The sequence below is a fragment of the Borostomias antarcticus genome (genome assembly GCF_949987555.1).
Source record: "Borostomias antarcticus genome assembly, chromosome: 18".
NCBI classification, from domain to species: Eukaryota; Metazoa; Chordata; class Actinopteri; order Stomiiformes; family Stomiidae; genus Borostomias; species Borostomias antarcticus.
In genome coordinates this window covers 17,537,157-17,553,227 of record NC_140251.1, presented here as the reverse complement: position 1 = coordinate 17,553,227, position 16,071 = coordinate 17,537,157, and the positions used below count along the sequence as shown (strand labels likewise).

General features: G+C 45.2%; 2 protein-coding genes across 4 annotated transcripts in view; one reads left to right on the top strand and one right to left on the bottom strand.

Moving 5' to 3' along the window:
- The window catches only part of enc2 (ectodermal-neural cortex 2), a 15,329-nt gene extending 9,485 nt beyond the window's left edge, over positions 1-5,844 (top strand). For both annotated transcript variants that reach the window (XM_084453091.1, XM_084453092.1), the window contains one exon: positions 4,547-5,844. The gene's annotated coding sequence lies outside the window, so the exon portion shown is untranslated. The remainder of the gene's footprint in view (positions 1-4,546) is intronic.
- agbl1 (AGBL carboxypeptidase 1) overlaps positions 1-15,338 on the bottom strand; it is a 224,354-nt gene extending 209,016 nt beyond the window's left edge. The window contains exon 1 of one of the 2 annotated variants that reach the window (XM_084453042.1): positions 14,959-15,338. Coding sequence is in view for 1 of the 2 variants with exons in the window: in XM_084453041.1 (XP_084309167.1) it covers positions 15,009-15,054 (46 nt within the window). In the remaining variant the exon portion in view is untranslated. The remainder of the gene's footprint in view (positions 1-14,958) is intronic. The other variant, XM_084453041.1, reaches the window with a different exon arrangement.
- Between the last annotated feature and the right edge of the window lie 733 nt (positions 15,339-16,071).

Genomic DNA, 16,071 nt, shown 5'->3' with positions numbered 1-16,071 from the left:
GTCTGTGTCTGTGTGTGTTTCTGTCTCAACCGTGTGTTCAAGTCGAGTTAAGTTGCACCACCAGGGTACGGTAAATGTTTTATGTGATTCAATCAATTCGTCATTAAACTCTGACCAGTAGCTTTAAATGTTTCCAGAAGGTTCATAAACGATTCAGCATGGCTTTCTGAAGGGTATCAGATGTGTTTTAGCAGCGGAGGTGATTCCTGTAGGTATGATGGTCAGTGGTGTCGTCTTATTAAACACAGGGCTGCTTCCTGCTAGACGTGGTTCCTGAGGTGAACCAGTTCAACAGGTAGCCCAGCGGTTAGAGTGAGCTGACTAGCGTTAGGTACTTAACCCCAACACCAGCTCAAAACCTTGTAAGTCTCTTTGGATAAAAGCATCTGCTATGTTGCCAAATTGTAAAACTTGACAAAAATCACTTTGTCAGTGTAATGAAGACCTACTCTCTGTGCAACATAGGCTTAATCCTACTTGTCCCTAGGAATCTAGCAAGCAATACAGGCGTACTTGTCGTCCAAGGAATGTACAATATCTGAAATGTTCAGACACATCTGCATCCCAGCAACCTGAAGCTTACTTGGCCCTCGTTCCTGACTGCAGTTATGACCTCATCTCTGTCCCACGTGACTGTGTTTTCATCACAAAGAAGCAGACGGACAGAAACGCCCGGCCTCCGCTGTCACTGTAGCCTATGACATACAATAGCCTATGTGACTCTCTCTCTTCCACACTCTCTCTCTCTCTCTCTCTCTCTCTCCCTCTCTCCCTCCCCTCCCTCCCTCCCTCCCTCCCTCTGTTGTCATTAGCCAGTAGTAGCTCAGTAGTAGTCCAGTCCTGTCCAGCTGGGGCCCTGACCTCATGCCGCCCTGCCCACCCAGCCTGCAGGACTACTAAGGCAGCTAATTGCGGGGCCGTGGCAGGGCTGCTAAATCTGATTGTAGCATATTAATCGGATCGTTCCCTTTGTGAGTGGTCATGTCACTGCGGCAGGAAACATGTTTCGGGGGGGTTGGCTCGAGTCCAAAAGGGCAGCTGGATTGAACTGGATTAAACTTTCTACAGACTGGCTGACTGAGACCCCCAGCCTCCTCGCTATCTTACCCCCCTCTCTATCCTGCCCCCCCCCCCAGCACTCTTGCTGTGCTGTTTCTATACCTCCTCTCTCACACACACACACAACATGGTGTCCATGAGTTGGTTTGCAGTGACCGTTAGACTGTGGATCCCTCACTAGGACTAAGTGTGTTGTGATATTCCTCTGGCTACATGCTAGGCGCTAGAGTAGTATGATGAAGCAGCCCTGACCCTGTTGCAGCTCTTTGCGGTTAGACAGGGGCGAGTTCATCTAGACTTCCCTTTCCTGGAACCAACCATGTGATCCCTTTCGAAGACCCCCTGCCCTGTCCAGACCGGCTGGGGTGTCTGCTGAAGACCCTCTCCCCTGCCCTGTCCAGACCGGCTGGGGTGTCTGCTGAAGACCCTCTCCCCTGCCCTGCCCTGCCCTGTCCAGACCGGCTGGGGTGTCTGCTGAAGACCCTCTCCCCTGCCCTGCCCTGTCCAGACCGGCTGGGGTGTCTGCTGGAGACCCTCTCCCCTGACCTGCCCTGGGGTGTCTGCTGAAGACCCTCTCCCCTCCCCTGCCCTGCCCTGTCCAGACCGGCTGGGGTGTCTGCTGGAGACACGCATATCAGGAGTTACAGTTCTACTGGAATGTAAGCAGCCTCTTGCCAAGTCTGTTTACCAGAAGTGGCTGGTGTGCTGCTGTAATTTAAGAAGGGAACGCCTCACGCACGCTGGCCTAGTTCTTTTCACTCCCTTAGCTTCGCCGCACCATTTTGGCAGCTTTAACGCGAACATTCGTTTTTCTCAGGCTTATCGGCACAACATTGTATTTTCCACCCGGCGGAAGTTTCTCTTCCTGCACGTGTCGTCTCTCCATCCCTTCAGGGCTCCTCAGCTCTGTGGAGGATTGGGTAACGCAGGACGCAGGATTAGACCGCTGCTTATAAATATGATCCTCTTTCCACCCGTCCCCATCACCAGGCTGCTAGACTCCTCTGGCTCTGCTTCCCAAAGCTCCTTTGGAAGATTGATGCAGCCTCCGTATTTTGCGTGATTAAGATGACTTAAAGGTTATAGGAATTCGAGGCTTTTCAGCCTGATGCTGTAGGCATTAGATTAGTCCGTTGCTCCTTTTAGCAGCATGCTATCGCTAGCGGGTAGACGCGCCATCTGGTGGAAGCCTTTGAATGGGATGGGAATCCTGCCTTTGTGTGTTCTGATGCCCCTATTAAGATCTGTCACCCTGATCAAAGCGAGGTTGTGAGTAGCGCTCTCAAAGCTCAGTCGGAGCAGTCTAGCCGGTACCTGCGCCCTCTGATCCACTCCCCTCAGCGGGCCAGGGCGGGAAATAGTTAGACGGCTGCTGTTGAAAGCTCCGGCACCCTGGAAGACGGGGTGAGATTAAGAGTCGGGTCGGAGAGCAGCGCACACACATTTCAAGGTGACGGGGGGAGGATTAACACTGCTCAGAAGCAGATTAAAGGCGCAGGGGTGGGGCGGAGAGATAGACGAGGGGTCGGCTCCGTCGACTTTCCAATTCAAAGCGAAGGAGGGGGGGGTAGCGGAACCCCCCACAGTCACCAGCGGGAACCGGGAGTGGCGCAGAGGAGCTCATCACCAGCAGGGATTCAGGGTTTGATCCAGAAAAACATCGATCGCTCTCGCTGAGGCTGTTGCCTGGGGACCATCTTAAGCCAGGGAAAGTGTCTGTTGGCCCACCACCTCACATCCTTGCTGGTGTGTGCAGCTAGTATTACCAAGATTCGGGATATCTAGTTGTGTCGTCATCTAGTTTTAAAACAGTGCCATTTTCTCTCAGACTAGTACATGACTGTGGCTCAAAACGACTGCCACAGGCTATTTGATAGGTCAAACCTGAATGTAGAAATTTGCCTAGAAGATTTAGTAGGCTGCAAACCTCTTAACGATGTTTGCATGTGAGCAGCCATGTTGCTTTTCCCTCGGGGCGGTGGGGGGGGGGGGGGGGGGAGGGCGTTGATCTTTCTGCATCATCCAAGCTCGGTGACAACAGTCATGTCAGGCACCAATCAACACCATCCCAGTGTTTCCACACACCCGCGTGACAGATGGCCCCTCTGGGACCCTGGGCCAGCCAGCCATGCCTGAAGAGGACACCTGACCTAGCGAACCTGACCTGGCGAGGCCTCGGGTGAACGCAGTGTGAAGGAGGGGTCCCCCCTGCCCCCCCTTCCTCCTCTCCTTCCCCTCCTCCTCCTTTCCCCTCTCTAGTTTCTCAAAAAACAATCTCTCCTCCTTCCCTGCCCCCACTCCTCATCTCTCCTCCTCTCCCGTCCCTCTCCCTCTCTTCATTCCATCCATTTCTCCTCCTCCCCGCTCTCCTCTCCTCTCTCCTGCCCCCCTCTCCCCTCTCCTGCCCCTCTCTCCTGCCCCCTCTCCTCTCTCCTGCCCCCCTCTCCTCTCCTCTCTCCTCCCCCCTCTCCTCCTCTCTCCTGCTCCTTCATTGTGTGGTTCCTCTTGTCTCCTGGCGGTCCCCGCTTCTGACTGAAGATCACTACCCCTCACGTTCATGTTGTTTCCACACAGCACTGAGGAGGAATACAGACAAGGGGCGAGAGACAAAAGAGAGAAGGGAAGAGAGAGGGAACGAAAGAGAGAGGGCAAAGGGGTTGTCTCGTTGCCCGCGAGCCAAAACCAGAGGAATGCAGCAACGGATGTACAAACTGGTGTGTGTGTGTGTGTGTGTGTGTGCTGTGTGCGCTGTGTGCTGTGTAGGTGTGTGTGTGCCAGGGAAATTCAAGTACCACTGTCAAAACGTACATGAAGAGGAGTACTGGAGTGCAACCGAGGCAAAAAGGTTAAACTCCTCCTCCCTCAGTATAAATCTGGCCCTCCCACGCCATCCAATATCCAGCTAGTCGGCCTCCTAACTGGCTAGATAGCAACTCTTAATGTAATAAAGGCTCATAATGTAATAACGGTTCATAATGTATTTCTTACATTATAAACTAACTAAAAAGTTCATCATGTAATAATCAGCTCATAATGTAATAATGGCTCTGATTTGCCCATAATTTAATAACGTATTACATTATGAGCTGTTATTACATTATGAGTGGCCTCAGTAAGGCTCATAATGTAATAAGTTATAACATTATGCGCAAATCAGTTATTACGTTATGAGCGCATGGTTTTATTACATTGAGCTGATTATTACATTATTAACTTTTTAGTTAGTTTATAATGTAATAAGTTATTACATTATGAACCGTTATTACATTATGAGCCTTTATTACATTATGAGTTGCTACAGGGGTGTTTACGGAGGACGGTCACGTATGTGTTGTGGGTGCTTTCCCAGCTGGGAAGAGTCCAGTGAGAGGATATGGAAACGCTAGTTGAGGTGGTCTAGGCAGGGCTGCTGGGTGAGCTCCAGAAGAGGGCGTGGCCTAGGCTCTGTGCCTCACCTGCATGGGTCTCTCTCTCTCTCCGTCTACAGGTGTCTCACACGTCCCGCCACAGTGATCACAGGTCATGAGGTCATGGAGGAGTCCGGGGTCAACTGGAGGTCGTCTGCAGCCAACACAGGTACTGGGGGTGTGTGGTCAAGCCCAGGACTGCCCTTCCTCGGCCGGCCCCACCACAGAAACATGGACCTCCAGGCCTGAGTGGCACAGACAGGAGCCAATAGCAGAACACCGGGTCCTCCGGGAGCAACGTGATTGGCTGTTTTGGGCCCCCTTCAGAGCACAAAGAGAAACCCGCACCATGCTTCCTATCAGAGTCTTAACCATGGATCTGGACACTCTGAGAGATCCACTGACTGTATTGGGTGAGCTGCTCCTTTTCTATTAGGCTGTTTTAAAATGTCTTCTTTGAGGAATTCACCACTGCATCATCATTCTAGGTCGAGAGGGCTCTATCACACAAATGAGATTCATGGATTCATCTGAAATATATATGCATATTTGTTTTGCCTCCAAACCCTACAATGCCCCACAAAATTCAAGTCAGTTAAGCTATGAAACACAAACGCTATCATTGAAATGTACGTAATAAGAAAATACTGTTTTTATTTTTAATTTTTTAAGTAAACAGTTGTTTACAGTTGAACTGTATTGAACTGAACCGTTGAACTGTATTTGCCTCATATCTGAATGAAATGCATATTATGTGAAACACGACTCGTGTTTTTCGACCCCTCAGCACAATCTGCTCGTGTTAACCTCCTGACTGCTCAGTATTTGCTAGAATATCGAAGGTACAAAGCTATACAAACATACATATGCATCCTGGTTGATAAACTGTGTATGTACATTATGCGTTTTAGTGATAAACAAATTGCACTTGGCACTCTACATTTGATAATGGGTTGATAAGGGGTCCGAGCTTTGAGAACGGGGGATTTGTTTCTGTGAATTTGGTTGATTTCTGCAGTTGGTTTGAAGAATGACAGTTGCACAGAATCAACAACTTTTTTTCCTCAAGCCCCTAATCGTCTGAAAGTCTTTGGGGATTTGAGAAAGAGGGAAACTCACTCTACAAGAAGGTTAAATTACTTTTTAATGGGAACGACAAGAACAATGACTCACTTTTTTTTTTAAACGGCAGTTTGTTTTCGACGATGAGGAGGCGCCTGTGAGGATTACCAGTCCTTGTGAACTGAATTCCTTGTGCCTAATACCAGTAGGAAGGTTTGTCATAAATTAAGTCTGTTGTTTTTGAATAAATGATTTTTTGATTCACGTCAAACTGGTTTATTATGGAGGGGGTGGTTTAGAGGAGGGAAGAGGTGGTGATTTCTCTATTCCTCAGAGCTTTGAAGTACAGACATAAGCTTATGAAAATGATCAGCGAGTTTAGCTTAAAACCAGAAGGGATTCATTCACAGCTCCTTCCCTGACAGAGAAGTCCATCATCTTTATGGGTAATATTCTTAAGAGAATATTCTTCAACTCTGGGAGTTTGGGAATGGATTTAAGCTAAGACATGTCAAGTGCATGCAGCCTGAGGAAGCAGCAGGAGGAAGAATGTGCTCCATAAGCAGAACCAGAACCAGAACCCATCCAGATGAGGCTTGTGAATGACAGAGCAGTGTGACCTGCCAGAACAGTCCAGTTAGGGCAAGATCTCTTGGCCATTAATATCTCATGTTAAAGGTGGCTACAGTACTGTATATCTCTCTACCTCTCTATATATATACCTCTCTCTACCTCTATATTTATATATACCTCTCTACCTCTTTATTTATATATACCTCTCTACCTCTATATTTATATATACCTCTCTACCTCTATATTTATATATACCTCTCTCTGCCTCTATATTTATATATACCTCTCTACCTCTATATTTATATATACCTTGTCCAGGAATTTACATCCAAACGCCTTAAGCCTTTGTCTTTGTAATTATCACCTCCCCCCAAGTCCCCTGCAAAACCCCAGTTTCAGTCTAATGTAAAACACCAACTCTCCCCCCCCTTTGTGATTGTAAACACACTCTGCATAGCTCTGCCTCGCTCTTTTGTCTCTATTCAAAGCAAAGTGAGTTTCATCCCACATTCCTTTCTTTCACTGTGTGACATCCGTCCCCTCACGATGACGCATAGACTGAATATAAGCCAGGGCAGAGGTGACTGATTTCACTTCTCTGACGGAACCACCTTTGCTGCGTTTGTCAGGAAGTCCTTGCGCTCGTAATGTTTTCATTCAATAAACCAGACTCAACCTTTTGAACGTATCTTGGTAAATCTTTGGACTAGACAAGTCTAAAATAACTATAACAGTTTGGCGACGGGGATGGGATCACTGCCTGCGTTTGCTTCGGGATTCCAGTGGACAGGACTGATCGGCAGACGTGTCGGTCCATATGGGCGTTGGAAAATCAATTTTCTCTCTTGCGCTAGAGCGCATGCCGAGATTATTTCCTCAGTTCTTCCACTGGATTCCTGAGGCTCACAGGTACGTTTAAACGAACCCTCTTATGGGTTGAGTTGTATTTGCCTTGATTTGGTTCAGCTTGTTGGTCTGGATTGTTTGAAAACGGAAAACCCCAGCGTGGGTATTTAGTAAGTAACTATCTAAGGAGATGTGAACAGCAATAGATTTTATATCGTATTGTCTTTTGACTTCGTCTTTGTTTCGTTACGAGGGTATCAGCTGTTCAAGTGAGAGTTTGACACAGAACAGGTTTCCTTTTGGCCGGTCGCGGAGAGTTTTAACCGCGAGCACGTTGAGAGAGTTTTGCTCAATGGAGATGTAGCTACAGGGCGGAATTGAGAGTTTTGCAATCCGCGTTTTCTGGTAGAGATTTTGACCAGAGGGGCTGTACATATTTGGTAGGATCTAGACATCATGGTTTAGCCTGGACCAAATTGCTAGTGCAGCCGAGAGTGTTGTTGTAAACGTGGGCTTCGGTTTTGGTCGTCGTTTGGTCGTCCTTTGTTTGCGTTCCCGTGTGAGTCTGCTACGTTCTCTCTTGCATGTGCACGAGGGGTTGTTCGTCTTATGTGTTCACTGTTTTGAGCCTCGGCTCTTGATTGTATGTTTGTTATGCGCGCCATGGATCCAGGTAAAGTATTGTTTTGTACCCTTTTTAGACTGTTAAAATTCTGCTAGATTCCCAGTAGGCTAGCTAGCTGGTTGCCTAGGAGATAAGGAAAACTCCGCTATCGCGGTGTTCCGCCATTGAGCCAGAAGAGAACAAAGCACTTCGCTGACTGGGTGAGTACTAAGCGAATTTTAATGTGTCTTAATGTTTGTTTCTTCGAAATTGTATTCTTTACCGCCGTGAGTTAACTATAAGGTTTCCTTTCATTGCTGTTTTGGGGTTAGGCTGCGTCGTGATTATTTGGGATTTGTTTCTTTAAATTTTCCCCGCGCACAACCAAAGACCACATCCGGGTCATACATGCAACATTTTGGGATCACCACTAGGTGTCCCTGTAACACTAGTTATTAAGATAGGGCTAGAGGAGGTCACAGGATTCTACTGCTAGCCTGAGGAGATTGTTGCGCTGAAGCATTACTCTGCGAGCGTTTGTTGGCAGAATTTCGTTATGTGCTAAAGCATTTTCGATTTCTTACATCCACATCTGACATTTTAGTGTTAAATTCTAAGATTCGGGCTCAGCTAGAGGGTTAAGGGAAAAGCCTGTTAATTCTCTAGACTGGTCTGTTTTTAAGATTTGGGAGAGTAGCACGAGAGAGTTTTTTTTTTAGGTCAGGAAGGAAAGATAAGGAGATTCAGCAAACGGTCTCTCCGCCATTTCCCCAGCAGAATAACTCTGTTTTAAAATTAGATTACCCCCTCGACTTGTTGCGCCATTAGCCACGCCCCTTTCTCTCTACGAGTTAAGCCACCCCTTTCTACGAGGTATTTGTCCGAACAGGGCCGGAAGGAAGAGCCTCCGATTTTGAAGTCGAGCGCCACCTGCTGGACTTCCCTTGAACAACCCATAAGGGTGATTTTAAACTAGCCAAGATAGAGAGTTTTAATTTTTAAGGTAAATAAACAGGATAAAATAGATGTAGAGCGAACTCAAAAGTCTGACAGGGTTGAATAGGTGTTTGATTCAGGAGTTTTGTTTCAATAGTCAATGAATGGCCATAAGCTGTTCGTGTTATGCATTCTACTGTATGAATTTTCATTCATATAATGATAATGTGTTTTGAGGAGTTGGCTCTAGGCCTTCTCCTCTGCTATTGAACCCAGTCTGTGTTTTGAGTCTTAATTTTCAGGTGCTATGGACCCTGGGCGGCAGGTCTTTGAGGAGCCTGGATCATGCCTTCCTGGGGACATTAAAACCTGCTGTTGGTCTGTTTAACTGTGTTTGTTTTGTCTCTCTTTCTGATATGTAGCTTAAAACATAAGGTTTGTGCATAATAGTGGGGGGAATAGATAAGGGTTGCTAGTGTCTTAATCTCAATGCAGCATCTCATAACCCATTTATATTTTTTAAATGAGTATGTTAAATATCTCATGTTTATAGTTTGAGGCACATTCATCGGGCCTGAGTGTTTTTTCTGAGTGGTATTTTACAGACAACTGTCGTTCCGGGAGTGATGGGTGAATGCCGAACCAGGAGACGGGCACAGGACACCGGAGGTTACTGGCCTGTTTCCCTACAGATGGGCGATCTGGGGTTCGTGAGATGCAGACCAACGCCATGTCACCTACTCACTGTGAGCGACAGATAAGTATGAAACAGGAGCAGTGCCCAAATACTCTGTCCTCAAATGCAGAAGAGGGAGGTTTTAGATATACAAATTTTAGCTATACAAATAAAGCTTTGATGGAGTATTTTGATTAGTTAATTGTAAATGAAGCCAGTTCATTTTAGTGTCATTTTCTTTGACCCATCTCTATTTTTATCCTGACTTCAGGGAATTTTTGCTTTCACCCTTAGGGGGTGTTGTTTTGTTGAGACGAGAATATAGCGTATTTTATTTTCATAAAATCGCAAGAGAACTGCTAGAGCCAAATCCAATTGCCTTGATCATGACTGGGGACTAAGCGTGTTGAAATCATTCTAACACTGCCCCTGATGTCACTGTAGGCTACTGCAGACTGGCTCTAAATGACACTTGAACAGTCACCCTGTTTAAGTTTTCCTGACAGAATAACAAAATTTTTTCCCCAAAGCAGGAGCTTGCGCTTAACCATGTTTCTGAGTATCTCCTACAGACTGTTGAATAACCGTTCCTGACCAAAGAAGGGAACTGGGAGACCAGACCAGAGGACTCTCTTTTGCTCTGTTTTGTCTCTGTTTGTCTCTCTCATCTGTGGATCCACAGACGGAGCACTTCATCAACCTGTGCTGGGAGCGAGAGCGCCGAGGTGGCCCTCCAGCAGCACGACCCGGGCCGACCCTACGTGGAGCAGTACAGGGATGGACCGGGTTCAGTTCAAGAGCCTACATTTCTGACCTACAAGCATCTGCTCCACCTGCGGAGAAAAAGAAATGAAGGACTAAGTGCACATTTCCACCACCAAACTAACCTGTATCTAGGGCCTAATGACAAACCTGTACTACCTCGTTCATGTTTTCATTATGCTTTCAAACTAGCCCACGGGCCAGATCATGTTTCAAAACAGGGGTGGCGGAGGATGTTAACAGATGTCTCCAACAGAGTGAGGACCGCCATTTCCTGAGGCTAAGGAGGGGTTCCTGCATCGCATCTCTCCTGGGGATTGGGTCCTGGTCCGCGACCACAGACGAAGGAGCTGAAATCGCCGAGGTGGCTCGGGCCGTACCAGTTTCTACTCACCACGCAGACAGCGATCTGAAGAGGACTTCGTGGACCCATGCAAGCCATTGCCGACGGGTCCAAGCAGCAGAGGACGGTCCGCCAGGGGATCGCAAACACCAGGAGATCAGAATGCAGCTGAACCAGAGGGCTCAGAGGCCAAAACCATGGGCCATCACACTGTCCTCTCCTCTGACGAGGAATCGGAGGAAAAATGACCTTGCTGGTCACCTCCTCACAAGATGCACCACACACGCACACACACCTGCACACACTAACATTGAACATAACTGATTTCAAGCAACGCGACATCGAAGTTGCGATCTAGAAGAGAAGACGCCTTGCATTCCCCAGATGACATTCTCCTCTGATGAGCAATCGGACTGCACCTCTGATCGCACACACTGGAACCTACATTAAACATTCAGCGACGCACACATGGAATCTATGTTCCATAGGACATCACATGCAATTATTCACAAGAGTGAATGAACTTTAAAATAATCTGGAAAATATCATATTTGTTTACAAGAATTGCAATGGTTGAAACATGAGTTGATAAATAAGTTTGGGTTTTTCCTCTAAATTGACCAAGAGGTTTTTTGCCCCTCTTACACTGGTAACCTTTTTTTTTTTTTTGCCTTGTAAAATCAAGTTTTTTGGTGAATGGTTGTCCACTCTTAGACTATAAATAGTATATAATCATGTCATCTTTTTTATCTTGTTTCCTGTCAAATTTCTGAAGCAAGGGGTTTTGGTGTGTGATTTTGCACGTTGAGAGAAAATAATTTAAAAAAAAAAAAAAAAGATTTTTTTTTTTTTTTTTCTCCACCTAGTGGAGAGATTATTTCCTTTCCACATGTATAGCATAGCTGACTGTTTACACTGTGTTTGGATTTTATTTTTGTGTGCCTGTTCAGGCACAAATGAGGGATTGTCCAGGAATTTACATCCAAACGCCTTAAGCCTTTGTCTTTGTAATTATCACCTCCCCCCAAGTCCCCTGCAAAACCCCAGTTTCAGTCTAATGTAAAACACCAACTCTCCCCCCCCTTTGTGATTGTAAACACACTCTGCATAGCTCTGCCTCGCTCTTTTGTCTCTATTCAAAGCAAAGTGAGTTTCATCCCACATTCCTTTCTTTCACTGTGTGACATCCGTCCCCTCACGATGACGCATAGACTGAATATAAGCCAGGGCAGAGGTGACTGATTTCACTTCTCTGACGGAACCACCTTTGCTGCGTTTGTCAGGAAGTCCTTGCGCTCGTAATGTTTTCATTCAATAAACCAGACTCAACCTTTTGAACGTATCTTGGTAAATCTTTGGACTAGACAAGTCTAAAATAACTATAACAACCTCTCTCTACCTCTATATTTATATATACCTCTCTACCTCTATATTTATATATACCTCTCTCTACCTCTATATTTATATATACCTCTCTACCTCTATATTTATATATACCTCTCTCTGCCTCTATATTTATATATACCTCTCTCTACCTCTATATTTATATATACCTCTCTCTACCTCTATATTTATATATACCTCTCTACCTCTATATTTATATATACCTCTCTCTACCTCTATATTTATATATACCTCTCTCTACCTCTATATTTATATATACCTCTCTACCTCTATATTTATATATACCTCTCTACCTCTATATTTATATATACCTCTCTCTACCTCTATATTTATATATACCTCTCTACCTCTATATTTATATATACCTCTCTACCTCTATATTTATATATACCTCTCTACCTCTCTATATATATACCTCTCTCTACCTCTATATTTATATATACCTCTCTACCTCTATATTTATATATACCTCTCTACCTCTATATTTATATATACCTCTCTACCTCTATATTTATATATACCTCTCTACTTCTATATTTATATATACCTCTCTACCTCTATATTTATATACCTCTCTACCTCTATATATATACCTCTCTCTACCTCTATATTTATATATACCTCTCTACCTCTATATTTATATATACCTCTCTCTACCTCTATATTTATATATACCTCTCTACCTCTATATTTATATACCTCTCTACCTCTATATTTATATATACCTCTCTCTACCTCTATATTTATATATACCTCTCTACCTCTATATTTATATATACCTCTCTACCTCTATATTTATATATACCTCTCTACCTCTATATTTATATATACCTCTCTACCTCTATATTTATATATACCTCTCTACCTCTATATTTATATATACCTCTCTACCTCTATATTTATATATACCTCTCTCTACCTCTCTATATATATACCTCTCTCTACCTCTCTATATATATACCTCTCTCTACCTCTATATTTATATATACCTCTCTCTACCTCTATATTTATATATACCTCTCTCTACCTCTATATTTATATATACCTCTCTACCTCTATATTTATATATACCTCTATATTTATATATACCTCTCTCTACCTCTATATTTATATATACCTCTATATTTATATATACCTCTCTCTACCTCTATATTTATATATACCTCTCTCTACCTCTATATTTATATATACCTCTCTCTACCTCTATATTTATATATACCTCTCTACCTCTATATTTATATATACCTCTCTCTACCTCTATATTTATATATACCTCTCTCTACCTCTATATTTATATATACCTCTCTCTACCTCTATATTTATATATACCTCTCTCTGCCTCTATATTTATATATACCTCTCTCTACCTCTATATTTATATATACCTCTCTACCTCTATATTTATATATACCTCTCTCTACCTCTATATTTATATATACCTCTCTCTACCTCTATATTTATATATACCTCTCTCTACCTCTATATTTATATATACCTCTCTACCTCTATATTTATATATACCTCTCTCTACCTCTATATTTATATATACCTCTCTACCTCTATATTTATATATACCTCTCTCTACCTCTATATTTATATATACCTCTCTCTACCTCTATATTTATATATACCTCTCTCTACCTCTATATTTATATATACCTCTCTCTACCTCTATATTTATATATACCTCTCTCTACCTCTATATTTATATATACCTCTCTCTAACATCCATAAACGGTTCAGTCCTCAACGTTGTAGCTGTTGTTTCTAGGTCACACAGGCGCATTAGGACAGGGCTCTCCACCGGCCGTCTGTGGCTGTCAGTCCAGCAGGGTGCAAAGACGGTCGAAGGGCGGCCATGTCAACAGCAAGCAGTGGGCAGCAGGCATGGATGCCCTCCTGGACAGGTGGAAGCCGATGTTACCGAGACCCCTTCCTTCCCTCCTCCAGCTCGGCATCAGCCCCCAGCCCTCCTACTGACGTAGCTGGGCGTAACGTGGGTGCAGTGAGGGGAATAAGGTCATCGAAGACCCTAACAACACACCAGCCAACATCAACCACCCACAACCTGAACCGTCCAACACACAACCCTCCCGCCAACACCAGCCAGCACCACCAATCAGCACTCAGCATCCACCCACCTTCAATACTACAGCCCGCCTCCCCCTCCACCCAGCTAATACGACCAGCTGTTGCACATGGACAGAGTGGTAGGACAGGTATTTGTTACACTACCAGATGAGCATGTTTCCAAGCTAACCCTCAGTAGTATCAAGCACCCAAAAAGCTTTTTAAATGGTGAACAGAAGTAGTGTGGAGCAGAAACACTGCTTTGAATGCAATGGTTACTGCGTTTGTGTTTTGTTAGAGTGCTTTATAATTGAGCAGCCATGGAGCATATCACTCATGTATATTTGAGCATCCCATCCCCCAGCGCTCTCTCCCTCTCTCTCTCCCTCTCTCCCTCTCTCTCTCTCTCTCCCTCTCTCTCTCTCTCTCTCTCCCTCTCCCTCTCTCTCTGCCCAGCTGAACGTACCCTGCAGCTACATTTAAGCCTTATTAAACTTCATAGGATTTCAAAGGGCAACGAACACAAACGAACGTCTGTTTCATAAAACAGCCCTTCTTTGTAGAATTGCAAGTTTAGGACTTTTACATAACCAAATGTTCTCGCAGTAACAACTTTAAGACATGGGAATACTAAAAATGTCTTATATTTTCTCATTCAAGTCTCATTCAAGCTAATGTATTAATGTATTTCTAAAGCAGATCATTTTTCAGCAGAGCAGGCATATTGCCTGCTTGAGATCTGAGAATAATTTGCTCATATCTTGTCTTTCTCCGAAGGACGCACAGAAACACATACACAAACACGTATTCAGTATATACTGTATATCATCTGATTAAGATGCCAAGAAGACCATGCGCACACACACACACACACACACACACACACACTTAGTTATTCAGCACCTGTAGTATATCATATGTCATTAAGATACCAATAAGATCACACACAGTACAATGTATGACAATGAGATGCACATTTGCCAAGGGCACATGTTTACATCTCTCTCTCTCTCTCTCTCTCTCTCTCTCTCTCTCTCTCTCTCTCTCAGAGGGATCAAGGGCTGACAGTGAATTACAGGAGCTGCTCGCACGGCCGATTACCAGAGCATGTTAGATCAATAAGGTCCAATAAGACTCGATGAGCCCCACGTCAACAACAACAAGTATACTGTAAACAATGTCAGGCCACCCACGGTGGTCTGGCGCTGGCTCTCACCACACCTCCCCTGCCTCCCACGCTGTCCTGGACTGTGTTTGACCTCTGACCTGCACCTTCTCCTTCAGGCCTCCTCCTCGCTGGTTCAGCTCCCATCTGATGTGACCAGACTGGTAAACACAACGCTTTGGAATCCCTGGTTTCACCAGTCCAGCCGAAGGCAGGAAGGGTGGATCTTCAACACGGACGCCCACTTCGCTGAGCCCTATCAGTGCGCCCTGAGCACGGGAGGAAGGGAGTATAGATTGAGCGTTGAAGCACGGCCCCGCGGTGCTAAGCCACGTCGATGCGATGTGTGTGGAGTAGCTTAGAGCCTTGCCGCCTCCGGGGAGGAGCGGGGTCAGGGGTCAAGTTCAGGGTTGGCTGAAGCTGGGGATCTGGTTCCTGGGAGGAGGAAGGTGGCGTCGGTACGTGGGGAACAGGCCGTATTACAGTCTGACTGAGCAGGGACTGGATCAAGGTTGAAAAGTGTTTTGAAAGTACATTTGTGCAATCTCTCTATCAACAACGCCTGGACTTTAAGCTTGACCCGGAATCCACTGGTAAACATGATGGTGCTCTCAGAGGAGAGATGGGAGGAACGGAGAAAAGAGGAGAGGAGGAGAGGAAAGGAGACGAGGACAGGAAGAGAGGGGAAATGATTGATTGGTGGAGAGAGAGCACCTTCAAACGAGCCAATCACAGTTGAGGATGGAGCCACGATGGGTCAAGTGAAGGCTGAGGGGGATCTGTCAACTGTACCTTACGCACACACACACACGCACACACACACACACACACACACACACACACACACACACACAGGACCTGTGTGTGAGATTGATGGTGGTGGCACATCCTTAATCAGCCATTGTGCTGCTATAACTCAGAGGCCAGAGTCATAAACAAGTCCTAGCCCTGCTGGAGCTGGGAGTTCACCACAGTACACAGCACCCTTCCCCCAACACACACACACACACATTCACAGTGCAAAACACACACTCGCAGGCTGCACATTTTACACACACACACACAACCTTGCATGCACACACTGACCTTGTACAAAAAGAGACATCCACACACACACACACACACTACCGCCACCAAGACCACCATAGAGTAGGGCAACCTGAC